The 22,788-nt window shown below is 30.7% G+C and overlaps 1 protein-coding gene across 1 annotated transcript in view; it reads right to left on the bottom strand.

Annotated features, from left to right (window-relative positions):
* Positions 1 to 22,788, bottom strand: part of LOTGIDRAFT_111965 (hypothetical protein) — a gene marked incomplete at both ends in the record, with an annotated part of 67,775 nt that overhangs the window by 21,176 nt on the left and 23,811 nt on the right. The window contains one exon of the mRNA XM_009049623.1: positions 7,753 to 8,171. Within this exon, the coding sequence (XP_009047871.1) occupies positions 7,753 to 8,171 (419 nt within the window). The remainder of the gene's footprint in view (positions 1 to 7,752; positions 8,172 to 22,788) is intronic.

Genomic DNA, 22,788 nt, shown 5'->3' with positions numbered 1-22,788 from the left:
TGAAGCAATCAATTCCCTGGACTGCAATTGAATGGAAAAAGCATGGAATATCTTTTAGTTGATTAAAGATGATTTATTCAGACCATATCCTTATTTAATGCACTGAGCTTTAAATCTTATTGTTTGACATGCAATCATAGTTCTGCTATCCTGCTGGGCAAATCATGTTAAGTCTGATGTTTATCAATATCCAGTGGGAATATCATAAATAGCATCAAATATAACATTACTTTAAATCATTGGAGTTTGTTGGCTTTGATCTTAAATGACCTTGTATGCTGACCTGGGACAGCAACAACTAAGCTTGGACAGCAACATGTTCACTCAACAAAGTCTTAGTTTGTAACTTTGTAACCATTACTTATTGACCATAACTTAGATTGTAACTTACTAACCATTACTAAGCCTTAGATTGAACTCTTCTGGTCATAACTAAGACTTTGATTGTAACTTACTGACCATTACTTAGCCTCAGATTGTTACTTACTTACCATTACTTGGCCTTTGATTGTCACTTACTGACCTTTACTTAGCCTTAGATTAAAACTTACTGACCTTTACTTTTGCAACTTACTGACCTTTACTTAGCCTCAGATTGTTACTTACTTACCATTAATTAGCCTTAGATTGAAACTTAGGGACAATTACTTAGCCTTTGATTGTCACTTACTGACCTTTACTTAGCCTTAGATTAAGACTTACTGACCTTTACTTTTGCAACTTATTGACCTTCACTTAGCCTCAGATTGTAACTTACTTACCATTTGTTAGCCTCAGATTTAAACTTACTGACCTTTACTTAGCCTTAGATTGGAACTTACTGACCTTTACTTTTGAAACTTACTGACCTTTACTTTTGAAACTTACTGACCTTTACTCAGCCTTATATTGAAACTAACTGGAAACGTACTGACCTTTACTCAGCCTTATATTGAAACTTACTTGAAACTTACTGTCCTTTACTCAGCCTTAGATTGAAACTAACTTATCCTTACTTAGCCTTATAGTGAAACTTACTGACCATTACTAAACCCTACATTTGAATTTACTATTACTCTCCTAACTCTTTTAACTTGCTGACTATAACTGACCATTACTAAACAAAAATGGTACAGACCATAATTAAGCGTTAGATTGTAACTTACATGGCTTTATATCAAAAATTGTACTTTTAATTTAAAAAATGTTTCCTTAGCTAAAAGAATACTGGAAATGGTCACGATACTCTAAAAATCTTTTGATCAAGTATTCCGCTAACAGTGACATGCTATCTATCATTGATTTATAAGCTTTTCAATCGTCTGTGAGGAATATCAGGAAAGAGTCTCGAGAACATTAGTTCTGGAAATTAGATCTTCAATAAGAAGGTGAAAAAAGTCTAAGATAAATACTTTCACAGACATTTAGTATTTATTCAATAAATTCTCTTATTTAAACATCACTCTCTTCTTAATCAACATGTTTGCATACCCTAGCTGGCATCTGGCCTTGATAACAGTCGACAAGTTCACACAGTAAATATAACAAATCACAACTTTCACATCCCAGCTTCATCTCTTTATTTTCAACTTAATTCTTCCAACTATAAACAAGTTGATAAAGATGGCAGACTAGAAGATGTAAAATGGTATCTGGTTTTCTGTAAAGCTGTGTCTACACTACAACTTCTGTAGCGATGCAAATATTAAATTTGTCTACCATGATAAGCATTATGCACCACGAATATGTATGGAATTTCCACCAACCCCCCTAGGTTTTAGACCTTTCTTTGCAAAAAATGCCAAAGTCTTAGTATACCCAACCTCCTTTCTTGTTACATTGCATTTTGGTCTGAAGTGCCACACATATGAACAGCTAAATTTCTCAACAGGCTTATTAACAGCAGCATTTTAGGTTAATTTACATGTAATTTACATTTACAAATAAAACTATCACCTACCCTTCAATACTTAAAAAATGGTATGCTTATACCACAATAACTTCATTTTTCAGAACCAGAATATTGTAAAACCAAAAAGTTCGCATATAACTTCCGCACTTGTCCATGTTTCGGTTAATTTGTTATTTTTGTTTATATTACACACTTATGATTGATATACTTTCTCATGTGAAAAGTTCATTAGCTGCTACCAATATTTCGTTTTGCGGTTAAGAGAGTTTTTACTTGGATTATTTATTCATACAATAAGGGAGACATTAAGACATTGTTTTGGATAATTCTATATTTTGTGCTTTTGATCTAAGTTGGGGTTAAATGCTCAAACAATCTGAACTTTAAATGTAGACTGATGCCTAAATTTTCCGGCCTGATGTTACTTTCTTCAATAAAAGCTGAAAAGTAGGTTATACAACTCATACATTTCTTTCCATTTTATGTCAAAAGCCCTCTTATATGAATAGACAGAGGTTTGAAAAACTGCTTATCTATTAGATTTGCTTTCAAAGATAAACCAAACAATCTGATTTACTTCTATCAAGCACTGAGGGAAATCTGATAAAAGTTTTCTAAGGAAGTCATTTATTTGAGACTTGGAAAAGAAATAGGAAACGACCTAGTGATAAATTGAATAAAATCTGGGTTATTAATGCCATTACACTGTGTTCATTCAGATTGGTGTAAGAGATACCTTAAATTTAATAACAAATGTGAGAAATAAGCCAGTTCATATGAACCTGCACAACTTGTTGGAATTCCATTAGAAATGTGACATATTTCAGATGTGCATCTGTATGTCAATGAGAAACCCATTTCATATTATTTTCATATTATTATCAGTTATTATCTTCAATTTTGTTATAATTATGAACTCTGAATGAGAGACAGATTTTAGCTGCGAATGCAAGTTATGAAAAATCCTAAGAAATATGAAAAGTCCAAAATAAAAACAAATTACAATTCAGTATTGGACCTCAAATGAAACAACATGTCTGGCAACAAAGAGTTCACTCTGAAAGTTACTTTATTGTTCTGCAATATAATAATGGTGTTGAATGACATTAACCATTATTACTTGAGACTTGCAGATTGTCAAGGTATCACATAATTATCGTAGCAGAAACTGCTTTAAGTTGTCAGATGTTCTAGCAAATTACAGAAAAATCTGAAACTCTTGCTAGAGTTAATATAATATAAAACCAATTTTTTTTCAGGTGAGGGTAATTACATGTTAAAGTATACAATGATGCTGTGGTATGAACTCAAGTGATATCAGGTGTTCTTTATCAAGTTCTTGTTGTAAACAAGTCTAATATAATTTCAATACAGTAAATGCTAATGACCAAGAACTAATGAGGTCAAAGGTTACACATAAATTTGGCAATAAATACAAATTCCCTACACTAATATAAATCATTATGACAATTTTCCAAATCATTTGATAGAAGTAACATAGTAATCTCATTAATTATTGGCACAAACCTCATAATAAAATTCACGGGGACCATATTGGAGGACTTAAGCCGATTTCATGAAAACTCAACTAAGCGGATTTCAGTAATCCACTAACCTAAGCCTGTTGCCCAAATAGTTCTAGGATCGAACTGTATGAAAAGTACAAACTATTACATGTTATTAATGAAACTAAATGTAGGCTAACTTTTAATGATCAATTTTTGTGTTTAAACCAGGGTTTCTGATTTGTAAATCATTGAAATTGTTTTTAAATCTTATTGTCAAAAATGCAAAAAAGAAAATCTGATATCCATATCTTGTTACAGTTAACCTTTTAACTGCCCAAATAATCAAATTAAAGTCGATATCTGTATGCAAATGACTTCATAAAATAACAGACATCATTGCAATGTGCAATTAAATTCATTCGTCTTTCTACAAATTTAACAATTTTCAGTAAAATATTCATGATTTTATTTGGTATTTATATATAAAAAATTACAACCAATGTTAAAGGCCACAATATGCCATTTGCGGGAGTTGATTTGGGTGTTGAATATATGCAAATAGTCTTCAGAAGTACTAGTAAATGTACAGAAATCATATGATTTCTTCAAAAATATCTCAACTATGAATTTTTTTGTCTATTTCTATATATATATATCTTTTCTATATATATGGCAGAGACTCAAGAAATCATTTAACATTCAAACACAGATAATTCTGGATACACATGGATTTGAAGGCTAAAATTTTGACGGTGAAATTTAAATACTATTAATGATTGACTTAGATAAACAATTCCTTCTTCTGAGATGAAAATGGTAAGATGAATGGCGAACTTGTCCGTGTTAAATGCATCATCCCTATCTCTAAGCAATATCAATGGTAGTTAAAGGTGCAATATTGGAAGTTAAAATTTCATCTTGGATTTAATGAAACCTTTCAAAGTGATATATAGAAATGCCATTATATAATAGATTTTAATCAAAATATCACCTAGTTCACTCATACTACTAACAAATACAGAAATAAATCTACATCAGAATATTATTGTCTGATTTTCTAAAAGCTTTTCAAATAAATCTTTATGACTAGTAATTTAACAAAATATTGATAATAATAATAAAATACTTTAATTGATCTGTCACCTTCATTATCACTTAAAAAGTCAATTAATTTTAAGAGGCTTTTATCATAAATTCTACACATCCAATCATTTATCTAGCTATTTATTCTTTAAAGAGCCTCTCTAACATGGAAACAAATCTTACTTGCATAAAACTTACTTACATCTGTCATATCTCATTAGCAAACAGTGGCACAACAGTGCTTATTTTTTAGTGTCAAATTAAGCCAACTATTTGGTTAATTGGTGTTTCTAAGGAATAAATCATTATGTTCTTATTGCATATGATTCAGAGTTTTAATCTTAAATGTCTGTATATGTACAGTCTGGATAAACAAAAAAAGACTTTTTGACCTTTCTTGATCGGTCACTCATTGGAATTCTGCTGGTATTTCTCGTCTAATTTAGGTAATTATGAATTAATTAAGGACATGTGAGACAAACTGGTCTTTTTCCAAGTGACTGGAACACCTCTTTGTTCTATTTATATAACTGTTAGTATTTTCATTTTCATAAATGAAAATAAGGGAACCCATCTTTAAAGTAGCATAATATGGGATACTGGTAAAATAAAATTTGTTCTGTCATAACCAAATCTGATTGGCATGGGGTTTGGTGAACTAGAATAAGTCATCTTTCACATTATTCAAATTCAACCCAGCTGTAAATTAGTAAGGATAATCCATGAATCCATAGGTTTGACCAAGGACCAGCTAGTATACACTCAAGAACATAACTTTTCTTGTGCTACAAGTTTTAGAGCTGACAATCTGAGATTTGGCCTGGGTAAAGTTTTACACCATATCTAACTGTATCAAGGGATTTGACAAGATAATTCTTTTCCAAAAGCAGTCACCAGTTTTTATTCTTCAGTTAGGGTCTAACGACAACCCTCTTGAACATTTGTCAAATTAACCTTTTGACCTAACCTGATAAACACAGGATCACAAAATGCCAGCGCTGGAGAGGGTAGAAATTTGATTGGTTAAAGCAGACATCATCGAGTAAGGTCAAGAGGTTAATTTGATGAATGTTCAAGAGGGCTGTCGTTGAGACTCCAACTGAAGTGACTATATGAAAGATAAAAGTTATAAAACCAACGGAATACAAGTTCTATGTAAATTTAATAAGACAAGTTTTAACAAATCTATGCTGGAATTGTTATTGGATGCAAACCATTAGTTTGACATCAATAATGTTCTATGTTATACAGGTAATATAGAATTTATGAAGGAAGCTACTAAAAGTTTAACTTAAGCAGAAGAGTAGTTAACTCATGAAATTGTGCGTGTTATTACCATTGAAGGTTGACAGAAAACATTTAACGTTGATTTCATTTCAGATCATTACTATTTCCTTCTTTGCTCAAAAATTTAGGTCCAAACATTGGAAATTCAACCAAAAGTGTGAAATGAATTGTCATATGACATAGCTCGTATCATGTTTACTAAAAGTTTATTCATTTGTGATCAAAACTATCACCGCGGAAACACCTTGTGTAACAAAGGATACTAAATGTACTAAAGAAATGAATCTCCAAAATCTTGTTCACAGATCACAAAAAAGGTTTTTATGAATTTTTGATAAAGTTTTTATTATTTACTGTGTTAATAATGTAAGATGTGATGATGTTCTATTAATATAATGTCACAGACATTTGACTTTCTAATCTCATTTCTTTACTTACTCTTACTCTAGTCTGGAAATTTCTATGAAATGATTTAAATACTAAAAGCCAGGAATAAATGGACAGATTTCTCTCGCCATTCTTATTAAGAAATTTTCCAAAAGATATTACATGGTCTGTACTGACCTAAAATCTAACCTCATCATTCATTTGTGATAGCATACTGTGAATTCATGAAATGATTCTCTTTGGACCAAGGAATGTATACCTTAATATTTCTATTTATACTGCCTCTTTGTCACACCATGTATACTGAAACAGGCTGGGCCTCAGTTTATTACTCATCGGACAAGTATAGCTATCTTGGTATGTTTCCTGTCTTTATGCTATGGTATTCACCTCATCATAAAAAGTAGCACCAGCCAGGATTTTTTGCCCATATATGTCAATTCCAGCAATCTGAGAACTATGTCTTTCTCTGCTAAGAGGAAAGGGGCCTGCCCTGGGAATTAAGAAAAAGAAGCCTGTTGATCAATTCCAGGGATTTGGGAAAAAAAACATTTCCTCTGTGTTGCCAATGGTTACTATGTCCTTTATTAATAGCACTCTTAAATTTACATCTGAAAGTTTGAAAACAGGATTAAAAGTTCAATTGTTTAGTCATATTTTTTTTTTTAAATAAATCAATAACCATCCTTTTCAATCTCATCCTGCTGAAGAGTTAAGTTTATTTTTTCTTCCTCCTACACTTTTATCAACTTGTTTCACTGTGTTTTACTTAAGTTATTTAATTGATTTAAAAGTGCAAATTGAAGTGTTGTTTTTTCTGTTAACACCATAAAAGTAGTTATTTCAATAAATCTACTGATTTATTCTGAATTTGAAAGTATACATTGTCACAAAGGAGTATGAATTGTGCTACTCTTATTGCATACAACAAAACCATGTTACATTACTTCCTTCTAGGCATACTCATGTATTAACTTGTTTGACTGTTTTTTTACTCAACTTGTTTGACTGTTTTTTTACTCAACTTGTTTAGTTGATTTGACTGTGAAAATAGAACTGATTTTTATAAACCATAATGAATGTTGTTTCACTTGTTACATTTGAAGTGGAATAATTTTTCTTGTCATCTATTTTTAATGATGAATAGCAGTCAAATGAGATTTTTAATGATGAAATGCAGTCAAATGTCTGTGGGTCTTGCAATTTCATTTTAACTAAGAATTATGTCACCAAAGCAAAAGCAGTAAATAATTCATAAATGTATTAATAGCTTTTGCAAATAGTGACGTCATAGCTTTTCTTTAAGAACAGGAACCACAACCATCTGATGCAATGATGCAATTAATATATATATATAGGGCCATATTATACATAAACAGATAACCTTTTTACAATACCTTTAAGCACTTCCATCTAAAAATATTTACATCAGAATTGTGCTATTTGGAAGCTGTAAGTGTTATATCGGCAATTGCCAGCCAGTAGCATATGGTAACGTATTTCTACTGTTCACACTGTCAGAGCTTATGACGCATAAAAAACAAAATAAAAATTATTTCATAAAATATTTTGAAGAATAATATAGATATAACTCACCTTTCACAGGCACGAAGCAGCCAACTTGCAATAATCCACAGAGTCAGCATAAATACTAATAGTATAGTCCCGGGACATATTGTCATTAAAGTTTTTAACACAAATCTTGTATCAAAGTGAATTCTGTTTAAAGCCCCTATACTCCTGGACGAGGCATCAGTGAAGAGTTTACTATGAAGTAACATCACACGACATATTAAATACAGTCGTAAAAACATTGGGATGGAAAGAACAACGTCAACTGGAACCACACTGGAAATTGGATGGCGATTTTCAGTTTGTGGCGTTGTCCATGTAAATGTAAAATCACCAGGAATAGGATGAATAGCACAAACTGCAATTTCTACAAATACCTGAACACCTCGCTTCACAGAAATGGCGATTCTCCAATCTTCTACACAATTATCTACAGCAAATAACTGAAATTATAAATACAAATTTCTTATTTCAATATTCAAATCTAGTTACTTTTCAATGCATCGATCAACAAATAATCTATTTATTGGAGTGTGATATAAATTCAATAATGAAAAAAATGCATGTGTATCACCATTACAAAAGTTTTTAAATATACAATAATAAAATTTGATATAACAGTTTTTAATAATAATTCATCAGTTTGATTCATTATTAGGAATATAAATAATGGGGTTTGATTAATTGACCTATGTCTATAAGAAGGTATAATTATCATTAATATACAATGCATTATTATTGAAAATACACAGAAGTGAACTATACAATACCATGGCAACTGTTTCGAAAATTGGTTAGTTTCGAAGAAAACATATTAATTTTCATGGTTAATTATAATGGTAGAGAACACCTTAACGAGATGATGATAGTAATTTTATCTTAAAGGAAATAATTGCTTCAAAATAAATTGGAGATGACAAACTGTATCAAGAAGCAATTTTTCAATTTAGTCTTATATTCTATTTTGCTATACAAAATAAAATCCATAAGATTAGTTGCATAAACAAAAAATTTTTGATCCAACTGGCTTCTATTTATTGGGCAAGATCAATGCCCAGCTGGTAGAATTGATCCTCAAGAACATAAGTTATTATGTGTTTCCTTCCACTATTTTTTGAATAATCAAATAACGGCTAAAAGAGCAATAAGTACTTTAAATATATATAATAGTAAAATATGTATATTAATTCTACAAGATTTTTATGGCATACCTCTCCAGGTGTATTATCACAAAAACAAAAATTTTTATTATTTTCTAACAAGACTAATTTCTTATCTAAATAATTTCATAAATCTAAAATATTCTAGCTTATCATGATTCCATTTTATACTCTTCAAATAAACATCATTTTCTCAATGTTATCAAAAAAGCATGCCTCCATATCATAATACACATGCTTGCAATCTTTAATTGAACTAATCTAGAATTATTTTAAGCTGTGGATGCAGAAAAATTAGAATTTAAACATGGAACTATAAGAAGAAGCAAGAATATTTTAGAAGCGAATTCATACTCATTGAACCTAATGAAAACGTAGGATGAAATTTATGAATATTCATGAAGCAATTTAAGATAATAATCAATTATCATGATTAAATTGTTAATAGTCCGATTATTCTGTCAACCTTATTGCATGCAGTATTTTTCAATTTTTCAGCTATCTAATTTTCACAAAAAACTGAACAGTTTTTGATAAATTTCAGTATAGGTCTTATGACCAATAAGAATATAGTAAATATCAAAATCTAAAATTCTCATAGCTATGTTTTTTAAATTGATACTAGTATGAGAATATTGGTATTAGTCCATTCTGTAAACCAATATACTTCTTTCAATATAGTGGTTTTTAAGGGTCCAACGCTCAGATAACTTGGTTTATATTGAACAGAATATCAAATTATATACTGGTTATGAAGTAGAAAAGCTGCATGCAGGTATGTCAGGAACAATATTTTTGGTATTATAGTGAAATGAATGAATAAGTAAGGGCTAACTTCACCAAATGGTAAATATCTAACTAACAGAGTTACTGGAAATAGAAGTTGTCGCCATTATCAGTTATATTATTTGAACCTTCTGTCATTGATTGCCAACATCTTGCAACCATACATCTATGTAATCTACCGATATTGTCGGGTTTCTACTGCTTTTGCATGTTGTCCACCGCTCTACTGACGGGATGGCCAATTCTACCAATTTTTTGTTTTTTCCTAACCAAATTTTCACAGGACATAAAATTTAAAATGGTTTATCCTTGCAACAGCTTTGACAAACCATTTTAAATGTACAGATTTGTTTTCTGGTGGATGTAAATGATGACAAATTAGCGTCTGCTTCCAGCTCAATTTTGGTTTTCTGGAAGAAATCCAATAAATATACCACATTGTTTGAGCGTTCTAATATGTCACAAAACTACTTATTAATGTTTACAGTAGATGTATATTTAACTGTTTCTCTACAATGGAAGGTCAGAATAATTCAAACTTTTACATTTTCAATCAAGCCTGAATATTGAGCTTCATTATGTGTGTATTAAATCCAATGAAGGGTCAATAAACATATATTAATTATATTTAGTATTCATTAAGTTCTACTATAATATCATGTTACTAAGTCAGTTAAAAACATAATAACAGTGTTCTAGACTCACATTGTACATTCAAAAAAATTGACAGATGTTGGCCAGCCACAGCCATTAGGCTTTTAATTTTGCAAAGTATTTTTCAATACATAACTGTTTCTGAATGTACCATGTATCTTTAATGTACCATGTATCTTAATGTACATCTATGCATGTGAATTTTAAATCTTAAATTTGAATATATCATTGACAAATATTGAAACTGTCTCTGTGGTAAAAAAGTGAATTAATTTTTAACATTTTAAAATTTCTCTTAAGTGAGCACCCCTAAATGTTCTATTGAACTCTTCCACACAATGCATAATTTCTATCATTATGAAACTTTATCTGTAGGATTGGAAGAGCTGTATTGTAAAATTAGGGTTGTTTTGCATGGTCTGACAATTTATATCTATTTCTGAGGTGGCAATGTGGTGGATAAAGAAATGCTTAAAACTAAGCTAGTGTTTCTGACTTCAGCTGACCAATATCTGTCAATTTTTTTTATCAGTAATAGTATTTGAAATGTATATTATAAATCATTAGTTTAGTTATATACATAATAAGTAACATCTTGTAATTTATTATTAGGGATCTACAAAATATCTACATGAAATTAGCATCAGTTTTGTTCCAGCCACAATGCTTCATGGTTAGGCATACCATTCTAGAAATGTACCATCAGCAGTGATCATACTTAAATTCAGTTTTTTTCATGCACCCAGACACTCTTCAGATACTTCTTACTCTGGTTTCACAAGATTTAATCATTAGCATGCTGCAGAATAACACCAAACCAGTACCAAAGTTGTTATTAGATTTCCAACCTTAGTTTTCTAACCACATCTCTCTTACCTTATTATTATCCAGACAAATCTGTTACTACTCTTTCCTCAAACATGATTAACTTATGGTAGATGGGGCACAAGGATATTGTAGAATATCCAGCAATGTCTTGATGGAATTAATAATTGTTCAGCTTTTTATAGGAAACCAACGGTACGAAATTTGGCTTTTTAGTGAAAATTCTCAAAAACTAGTGATCTTGAAATGGATCAGAGCAACTAAGTCTGTCCCTAAAATGCCAATATATCAGTCAAATATCATGTTCAAGGAATGGGCAAGTACAGATTTCTCCAGTTAACTTAAAGTCTCCTAGCTTGAACTCTGAATAGGTTATATTAATAACACTACACTAGTAAGAATCAATTAATTCATTTGGAAAAAGTTCCTGGAGATTAGAAGTTAAACAGTCTTCAGAAATCCACAGACTGCTTAAACACATTAGCGGGATGGCTAGTTGTAATCATTCGTTGTTTTCATAATTACTTTAAAAAAAAATACAATCATCTAAATCAAAAGCAGAAAATGGCAGCCAAATTCAAATTCAAACAGTAAGGCATATCTTAACAAGGGCAATAACTCATGAACAAGTTTAATCTACAAATCTATGAAGGATTGAGTTTCAATTCAAACTTACATATACAGATTCAATGGAACAATAAAAAATTCAGGATAAAGCAAAAGGTATTGTGTTACTTCTATTAAAGGGATACAGTCGTTTAAAATAATATATAACAATAAAAAATATATACCGACAGTACCTTTAAAATTAAATTTTGCAGTTGTTTTTATATGAATTGAAATAAGAATTTCAAAAAAGAACTCGGTTTCTTTATTTGCCTTCTGTTTTGATTTTGAAAGCTTTATTTTGGATAATACAGAAACTACTGTGGTCTTTGGATCATAAATAAAGATATGAATATTCAAAATCAAATTCAAAAGTTTTTGGTTAATTATTGACAAATCTCAACCAGGAAACAATTTTAAAAAGTGGTATAGTTGGCTAAAATCACATCCTGTCATCCCATTAAAAGTCAATAATTCCACGACTGTATATCTTTTAGTAACAAAACAATACAAAAACCATACCATTGATTTCCGACTACTTTCAAGCTATTAACAAAGATTTCTCCATTAAAACATAAAATATGTGAAATTCTAGAAATCTCAACTTCCCCTATAAAACTTCATCTGATTTATACTAGTACCAATTTCATTTAAAAACCAAAACAGGTCATTTACAAGTTATCACATTTCATTGCATTATTCATAGATTTCTAAAGACCCAGTATGAATTTCACATATTTTTATAGTCTAAAATTGTAAATCATTCTAAAATAGGCACACCATTTGTATTGTTAAAGAATTACATACAGACAGATTTTTTTTTAATTGTCACTTTTCTTCACAAAAATTTGTGATATTTTTCACAAATCTAGCTTTTCTGGAACATGTGTTATATAAATGAATTGGCCTCTTCACCAATTAATTTTGAATAATTGTAATTAAACATTGTATTTATAAAAAAGGATGCCAAAGAAATTCTTCCCCAATTTTGATCAAAGAATAATAAGCTTTGAGAGTTTTCATTCATATACGAAAGGAATCATAGACAAAGTTATTTCAAACGTTTATTTACGGTTAATTCTGACAAAGGGAAAATTTCTCTCTGTAAATCTGTCGTATTTAGAAGTGTTTAAATAATATTATTATGAAAAATTAATTAATCTTCTAGACCAGACAGAAGCCATGCTTGAGTGTATTTTACATCCAAATATCCAATGATTAGACTGATTCAATATTCTTTATATCAATTATTTAAGCTACAGGGGGTCTACAGGATGAAGATATAGAAATTAAAGAATGTTTTGAGACAGAGAGAATAATGTCTAACATATTACTTATGGTATTTGTCTTCAGTGATTTAATAACACTGTGTTATAATTTCTGTTATTATTACATGGCTTGTCTTAAAAGAAATTCTGAATAATAATAACCATTTGTTTTGACGCTGCCAATTCTCATTTTCAAGCTTGATTAAGAATTTAACTATTCAAAATAATGGCACAGATATGAAATTTTGTAGGAATGGGTGAAGGTAGTATATAGTATATAAAAGGTTATCGTCATAGCTACATATCAAGAACTATACAAAAACAAATTGTATTCCATTATGATGTTTATTGTGACAATGTCATTACAGATTCACAGTGCGAGTCCACCTTTAATCAGAGAAATCAGAATGATTGTTCACTAGTTAATTGAAATTTGCTAGATATATTTGTAGCCTGTAGTCATCTAAACATTCAATAATAGCCATGTATAGAAAACGTCTTCATTTATCAAACATTTTCCTTTCTTTATATCAGATTCCTGGGGCAAAAACAATATTGTTTGTAGCTCTCTAGTTAGTGAGGTATTATTTGATACTAAGATTTCATTCAAGAGAATATTTGCTTACAAAACTATAGTGTACTAAATAACACAAATTTATTCTGGTTTTCAACTAGCTGTAGCTCAGCTGGTTAAAGTGCTACAAATCTTATGACATCATTTGTCTCTAAAAGTTGGAAAATGGTCGTAAATAGGTACAAGTATAGGTGAAGTGGGGAGATAACTGAGGAGAGGTTTAGCCTAGAGTCAACATGTAAAATTTTCGCATGTAAATTTTCAATAGATTTTGAGATGTGGTTTATAAGCCCTCATTATTGTAATTTCATCCAAAATCCACGAAAAATGAGACATCATGAAATCATTGAGGTGTGATTACTAGCTGGAGCTAGCTAGTCTTTATTCCTGCCCCCAAATCCCACCGTAGTACCTACATGTCTGATTCGGTAGCAAATTGTAACTTTTCTACTAATAATTACTAAAGTTATTTAAATAAGTAACTAGACCTACTAGGATATATTAGTACTGTTAATGTTATTGAATAGTTTTCTACCAAATGCATATCATTATTATCACACAAGCCGTATGTAATTCTTTCAAGTCAAGACATAGATATTGATGCACATCTTGGATCAATTCAAAACAAGATCAGTCCATTTTATTTTCAGGTGACCTTGGTGGTTATGTTCTCTAAATAAACTTGGTTTCTATAGTTTAAATTATTATTTATTCTCCAAACAAAATAGACTGTTCTAGCTTATGATATGAATTGACCCTTAATGTGCAATATTATCTATGTCTGAAGTAAACTATGGAGTAAATCTAAAATTAACAATATTATCAAGGTGCTTCTATAATCTTTCATTTCAACACTTGCCTACCTCCAGATTGATTTGCTACAAAAGAATAATGACATAATAATACATACATATCTTTAACATTATAAATCGGGGGTATGATGATAAAAACTACTATTTGAAATATTTTTAACAACTCTGATTGGCTAATATTGTCGCTTTCATAATATCAACCAATAAGAATTCTTGCTCTTATATTTTAACTTAAATATATTAAAAATTTTCTGACTGCAGGTCCAAAATTAATAATTCTCAACTTAAGGCAAAGTACCGCTTTCCCTAGAAGGAATGAAGTATAATACCAGTTCTTCAGGAGTTATCATTGGCCACAGGCAATTATATGCCATTTCCAGCTTGTTACCATGGGTGGATATGTTTGGATTAAAAAATGAAATCAAATGTACTGGACGTTTGGGAAATAACCATGTAAATTATGTAATTCTTTCAAACCTTAGTATAAAACTATAAATTACTTTGTTTATACCAAGTAAGTAGGGCATTTTTTACTGATATCTGGATCCATTTCACATCTTAGCTCAAAATGAGTCTATTTATGAAACGTTGTTTTTAATACCACCAGTAACAAGCAAAGACAACTCGGACAAATGATCAGAACCAGAAATGTTGCAACTAGTTTAAAGTCAGTCAGCGCTCCCCAAAATAATACAAGAACATTGTCTTAATGTGTTCTCAAATTCCAACTCATAGCATAATCTGACCTGTTTGACATGCATTTCCATACCATCTTAAACAAGTAAAAAGAACTGTTTCAGTCATCAATGATATTCCCAGTATGACTTAGCGCAAACAATGAAGCAGAAAAACCTTAACTAGACAACAACCTTGTCCTGGAAAACTAAAATCAACCAGAGCAAAATTAACCTTACATCAAATCCTATCAAGTTAAAAGGAAAACCATTTAGAAACCAAACCAATTGGTAGATTGACATCTTAATATTGTAAAGAAAATTGACTACACATGACCTACAACAACAGTCAAGACCTAATCAAGAAAAAAATCAGACTAATGGCATTTCAAAAATATATGGTTTGATCATAAGTGCAATTACAAATTCTGTTAGCTTTTTTTGTGCCGAACCATTTGGATTGTCAATAAAGACTTCCACCAAGCCATAATTTTCTCTTATGTAAGCTTAAATTTAACTCACAATAAGCCATATATTATGGTCTTTGTTCCTGTGTAAACTTATTATTAGAAGAATGACACACTCCAGTCATAGTTGGTTTAAGTCCAAGAGTGGTCTCAACATAAATTCCTACAGCTATTTTGATGAATCAGAACCAAATTTTTTGTGTACTCTCTCTCTACACGTGTCTGTACCAATTAACAGAAGACATAACTTTGAGTGCTTTATTATGAGCAGATTATGTATCACTGTTATGGTTGTGCCAATTAAAAACCCCTACCCCCTACAACAATGGTGGTAATTCAAATAGCAGACAATGTGTTAAAATCGAGGACAGACTATAGATCAGTCTGAGAGAGACATTGAATCTTTGACATCATTTGCATCAAGTGCATGTTGGTCGTGTCTAACTTCAGTCAGTGTGTGAATGTCATGCGACCTTATGCTGAAGACTAGCTGGTAACAACATCCTTGTGGGACTTAATTTCTCAAAAATTTAATCCATGAACTGAAAACAATCATTAATTCTACACTAGAGAATTCTCACAGAATTGTTATCTGCTGACACATAAATACAGTGAATTATGGATAACCTAGAAATCAAATTTGCATGGCCTAATGTTCAATGACAAGACCACATACTACAAAGCAATAAATTAGCATATATATAAGTCGACTAGGCTTGAGTAAATAGAACAGTTTGGTTTGTAATCACCAGATACACAAGAGAAATAGAACCAGAATGAGGTGAATAGAAAACCAGTTCTAACTAAATTGTGTCAATACTTGTAATTCATGAAGACTAAAAAGATCCATTGAGTGTAAACTAACTCTTCTGGTAATTTGAGGTTAACCACATCCTTCTAGGGTTAAAAATTTGTCGCAGATCAGACATGATTTGTCTTGGCATTGCTGCACAAGATGTCAAAATAACTATTTTTATTTACAAGACAAGAATTCAGGTCCTTGATGATCCTGTCTACATGCTGATCTTTGGTCAGACCTGCAGACGTTAATCTTTCCATGATTATTCACACGCATTTACAACTGGGTCAACTGGAATAATTAGGAAATTCAATATATTCATGTTATGAAAAACTTTCAATAGCCCAAATACATAATAACACCAATATTCTATTGAAATTAACATGGCAAAATATTGAAACTCAAGTAATTTAGAGATGGGATTGGCCTTTAATATCATGGTCAGAATGAGATAATGGTGTGGAAAGTCTAAACAAAAATAATGATAAAGACAACGCATGAAAGAGTGTGGTATGATAATATTTCTATATAATTATCTTCTTAAACTTCTATATATAATCAGTACCATATGATTACAAACTGACTAATCTACAGTAATAATATGATGAAGGTTTTATGAAATAACGTCTAGTGCTTCAGGCATAGCTAACAACTATATAATATCTTTAAAGATCCGTTTCCTATTGCTAATAGAGTGTTATATATCCACCAGAATTCATCTGCTGCTCGTTATTTTCTAGTGAAAAACAGGTGGAGTTTTTTATCAAGGTGTGACAGGTGGTTCTGACGATTCCCACCCAGAAAATAATACCGATGATTTTTACACAAAATTATTTTGACTTCAGCATTTCAATATACATTTTAATGACTCTGAATGATCTGAAGTTATTGTGTAAAACTTTGCTAGACAAAGACAAACTTTAGTGACAGCAGGCGTTCAGGTTAAGAATAACTGAAGTCATCTTTTCCCTTTTTTTTAATAAAGACTCAGTGTGCTGTGATGTACATTCAATGAAAGGCTTCACTGTTGAATTTTGGTAGATTAAGATTTTATTTTCTTTAGATTATATATAAACCAGCTTTTCATATTCTCAGAAGTTAAATAATACACTCTGACAATGTATCTTTAACATTCTGTGATGGTTCTTTGAATTGCTGAGACAGACATTGTGTCTAATGCAGCATATTAACCTCTTATTAAATAGTTGTTCTTAACTTCTTTACAGAAGAGTTAATTGAAGACATTTTTTACATGGTTACAGTTTTGACGTTTCTAGCATGGAATAAATGAAATCAAGTTTTTGCTCATCTAGAAAATAAATTCATGTGAGATTCAACCCGTTCTTTTGGAATCAATTTCTTTACCATCAAATTTACATGACAAATACTTAATGGAAAATTAGCCATTGTGATTCAAATATCAATTTTAACCTTTGAATGCACTTGAGAGTCCATTTCAATCAGGTTTATTTCTGTACTTAACTGATCAAAGTTAATTTTTTTCAACATTCATGACATTCAGTTTTTTGTTCAAATACTTGAAAAACAAACTCAAAACAGTGGTCAAGTGACTTAAAACTATACTGACTGGTAATTTTTATGACAACTAGTATTTGAAATTTCACTAAAAATCTTGAAATTTGAAATTTGAAGAATCATTTTATATCACAATTTAGTCTAAGTTGTCAAAATAGCAAGACTAAGTCATTATAAACACTTTTAAACATAAGTGTTGAGTATATAAATTTTAAATTTTTATCTTTAGTACATCAGTCCTGCAGTAAAACTTGTTGAGACACGCATTTCATCTCAGATCAGCATGCCTGCTTTACATGTGACACTGATCACAGCAGTTTTTGTTGTGTAGCTTAAATTAACCAGCAACTTGTTTTGCAACTGAAACATTAGTTCGATGACTCTGCTGATGGTTGACAAGGTTTGAACCAAGTTAAAGTACTACACAGTTGATGCAGATGAAGGTTCTCACTAGCAAGATGGAGAACGCCTAATATCACTGTGCATCACAATTTGTCTGCTTGGAGAATGTTTAGGAGAGTTCACATAGCCTAAATGGTTTCTTTCATTTATATTTATCGAACATCTGTTTAGATAATTAGTCATCTAATTAAAAAGTTCTCCATTTTCAATTATCAATTCTAAGCTATTTAATTGAAATACGAATGAAGGTAAGCCTACAGCTTTGATAACAGAATTAATGAAAAGGAAACATAATTGGATTTGTCTAAACAAACCAGCAATGGCTTACGCTACAATTTTTTTTTTCATAATTAATAATTTTAAGCTTGTTGACTACGATAAAGGTATCAACACAAACCAAACATTCCTTGAATCAGTAATTGGACTTATATAGTAATTACTGAATATTATTTTCCAATTATTCACTGTATTTTGTGAGTAAACTTTGGAAAGAGCAGTAAATCTATCAGTAAATTTGGGACATTACCTTTGATAATAAATCAAAGGTAATGTCCCAAATTTACTGATAGATTTACTGCTATTACACATATATATATAACTCAGTGTGACTACCATTTTAAGTTTATTTCAATGTAAGAAAATATTTGTGGTCTGATTCCAATTTTATTAATAATTTAATATTTGTAGTCTAAATCCAATTGGTCTGGATAATCTTGCATTTGTTTTATTGTCTATTGAATTGACATTTATGTCTGGAGGAAAAAGACTAGTGTTCCTAGATTATTAGAACTTCCTGTTGAAAATAAGCACATGGATGCTATAAAAACTTTTTGTTAATATTTAGCAAGTTTTGAGAGTTCTGTTGGTTTGACAGCAGTTTGGAAGTTGCAATCAGGAACTGTTTTTTCTAACCAGTTGCGGTTCTCAGTTGCAGTTGCGGTTCTCAGTCGCAGTTACAGTTGCGGTTCTCGTTCTCAGTGCAATGAGCTTGTAACTTTATCAATATTATTCATTGATTTCATGGTGTGAGAAGATTTGATTTGAACTGTGTTATAAGCCATTCCTGTATTTCGTCATAAATAAACCTAATTTGTTGAACTATTATATTTGATTATTTTTTATATCAAAAGACAATCCCTACGTCTTAATACGTGGCAATGTCCTGATGAATTGCCTGGATATCGGGACACTCCCTTCCAAGTCAACTACCAACTACTACGACTACCAACAACTACCTAGTTTGCGATATCGCTGGAAGCGAACGTTAACTTGTCATCTACCAACCCTTTCAATTTCTTAAATTCTACATACACCTGAACACAACTTGATAAAGATTACTAAAGATTCGGAAGTAAAAAAACAAACAGCAGAATTTACTGACAATATGTATAATTAAGCTCATAACAAAATTGATTTCATTGCTTAATGCTATTCTTCTTTAGCCCAGAATATACTTCATTGCAATGGAATGAGATAAATGGAGTCTTTTCTATGAAATTGAATAAGACCGACCAGTGATATATTGAATAATAAGATCATCAAGTCTCAGAATCATAGAAAGCTTATCCAATTAATCATGTATTTCTTTCTTTGTCACTCTACAATTCAAGTTATGGCAGAATTCCAAGATTTTCAACAGATCTGTGTCAGTAATTCATTTTATCAAAATACTTGTAGATAACAGCAATCTGTTATTATTTCCACTTTAATACTTAATGTCCCTTATCAATATCTCTCTTGAAAAATGAATTTGTTATGATTGACAAAATATGATAGAACGAAAATATCACCATATTTCATATTTTTGTTATCAATTATCTAATATGACTGATTTAATGAAATGAAGATGAATGTGTATTGTCTTCTGTCAGTTCAGCTTCTTTGTGTCCACAGAAGACAGACAAAGCATGGAGTGTGTAATTAAATAAAGTTTGTAATTGAGTTACTTTCTATTTTTCTAGCACAAAACAAAAGATTGGTTGTCTTCTTGAGAATCATGCTGGGTAAAATATAATGGATTTAGCCATATCAAGGGCTATTTTCAATTTCCCTAACAGAAAAAACAATACACTACTGCTTTCTGGTATGTACTAAAGAGGATACAAAGTGTCAAGTGTTTCTTATCTAAAATATTGACAACTTACAGTACTATATATCTGAATAACTTACAATAACTCTTTCTTATCTGAAATACTGACAACTTACAGTACTATTTATCTGAATAACTTACAATAACTCTTTCTTATCTGAAATACTGACATCTTACAGTACTATATATCTGAATAACTTACAATAACTCTTTCTTATCTAAAATACTGACAACTTACAGTACTTTTTATCTGAATAACTTATGAAAAATCTTGGAATTACTAACAACTATTTATCTGAATAACTAACAAAAACTCTTATTATCTGAAATACTAAAAACAGCACTTCACATCTGAAATACTAACAACTCTTTGTACTGGAATAACTGACAACAACTCATTTTTATCTGAAATACTAACAACTACTCTTTTTTTATCTGAAAAACTAAACTTGCGTCATTTTCTATCTGAGTAATTAACAAAAATATTTTTGATCTGATTAATTAACAATATTTGAAATTTTAACAGCAGAAGGCAAGCAATTCCTATCTGAAATACTAACAACACTACTATTCTGAAATACCAACAACAGCAATTCAAATCTGCATTACTTACACCAGCTCTTTGAAGCAGAGTTCACAATGCTCAAGATTATCTAGCAGAAGAAAGATACCAACCTCAAGGGTTGGATTAGTACAGTTATTATCACCTTTAGGAAACCGAGAGAGGATATTGGACATATCACTCAATCCTTTGATTTAATAAACCAGTCTGAGGTTGATCTGAAGTTAAAAGATTAAGCTGACCCTCGGAGAATGTCGTGAAATTTGACCCAAGAGAGACAGATAGGTAAACAAAGAGGAATGTGAGATATCATTTAATTACTTCAAGAGAATTCTTACTGCTTGGATTCTGTGTAAATACAGACGTGGACACAAGATGTAATTGTGACCTTCTCACTTCCGACAGAAATTTATTTTCAATTTACTTTTACAGCAGACATTTAATAAACTGGATGAGGCCAAAATAGAATTAAATGAAGATCTAATAGATTTAAATGTCATAAAAAAAAAACATTCACATAAATTTGGCCATGACAGCACTATAAGCCTACTCCTTTGATTCTCATCTGTTGAGGGTATCTGGGCCTATAGTTCATGGAGCTTTGGTTTATTGTCCCATCCAAAGAATCTGCATCAATGACAGGTGAAAATGAGGTTGAAAAAAGATATCAGCTTAAACAGAAAATAAAGCACACTACATGTAAAAAGTTTTAATTCAATCCAAGATTCGAATTTTTTTTTCTGTAAGGTTCACTAGATTTCTATTAAAACTCTTAAAATCAATGGCAGTTTTTGTAGCGAACATTTTTTTGTTCTGTATTTCAAGTTATAGTGAAAAAAAAAAAAAAAGGATCTGAAGAGCCAGCAGCTTGATAATAAAATTACAGCCTGTCAAGTCAATTGTACAAAACCAAATAATTTCTCTTCTTTAGGAGTAGAAAAGATTTGTTCAAAGTATTTAACTTAATGAGTTGAACCATCAGATACAAGCTCCCTTGGGTGATTACCCTTGGTTCGTCCTTAAGATATCTGATGAAAGGCCGGACAAAAGATCGTCTGAATCTCGAGATCAATCAAGATCTATCAAAAGCTTGTGAAAAACAAATCAAGAATAGTAAATATGATGTTTGTAAAAACTTGGCTGACTTTTGATTCTTTGTATTATCAAGATTGACTTGAAGCTATATATTGACTCAATCAAAAGCAATCAAATAGAAAGACTAATACCACCTCTACGACATTACAAATAAATATTAGACTTGCTCAACTATCAAAAGATTTGCTTACTTTATCATCATGTTTGATAGAAAATTGATTTAGTTTCTCCATTAGAGTGATTCAGTGAAATGAAGAAAAAGTATAAATTTGATAGGCTATCTCATTAGTTTCCTCACTAACCATACACAAAACTTGGTAACTTTAGTTATTGGAGATGATATCTTCATTCAATATTTCATCACTTTCAATCATATAAAACTCGACCCGCAGAACCAAGTTAAATAATGTCTGTGTTGTTTAAATAGCTCTTCTTACAAGAAACGTGTAATTTGTACAGTTACCATTTAATGATTCCTGACATTCGAGTTGCCAAACTTTCAATCCTTTTATACCACATGCTCAGCAATACCTAATTAAAATGACACACAGAGAAAGCATGTCTTTCCAAGGTTTTCAAGGGATATGTTAAATAAAACCAAGTCATATATGTATTAAACAGTTTTTGCAGTTTTTTGAGCACTCTATCTGGAGTGTAACATTATCGTTAGCGTGTATGCGTAGCTTGCTAGTTTGAGCACTCTGGTATGGTACGATAATACATATTTATCACATATGCGGGATCATCTGAG

The sequence above is a fragment of the Lottia gigantea genome (genome assembly GCF_000327385.1).
Source record: "Lottia gigantea unplaced genomic scaffold LOTGIsca_14, whole genome shotgun sequence".
NCBI classification, from domain to species: Eukaryota; Metazoa; Mollusca; class Gastropoda; family Lottiidae; genus Lottia; species Lottia gigantea.
The sequence above is the reverse complement of the archived record's forward strand: the minus strand, read 5'-3'. Positions and strand labels throughout refer to the sequence as shown.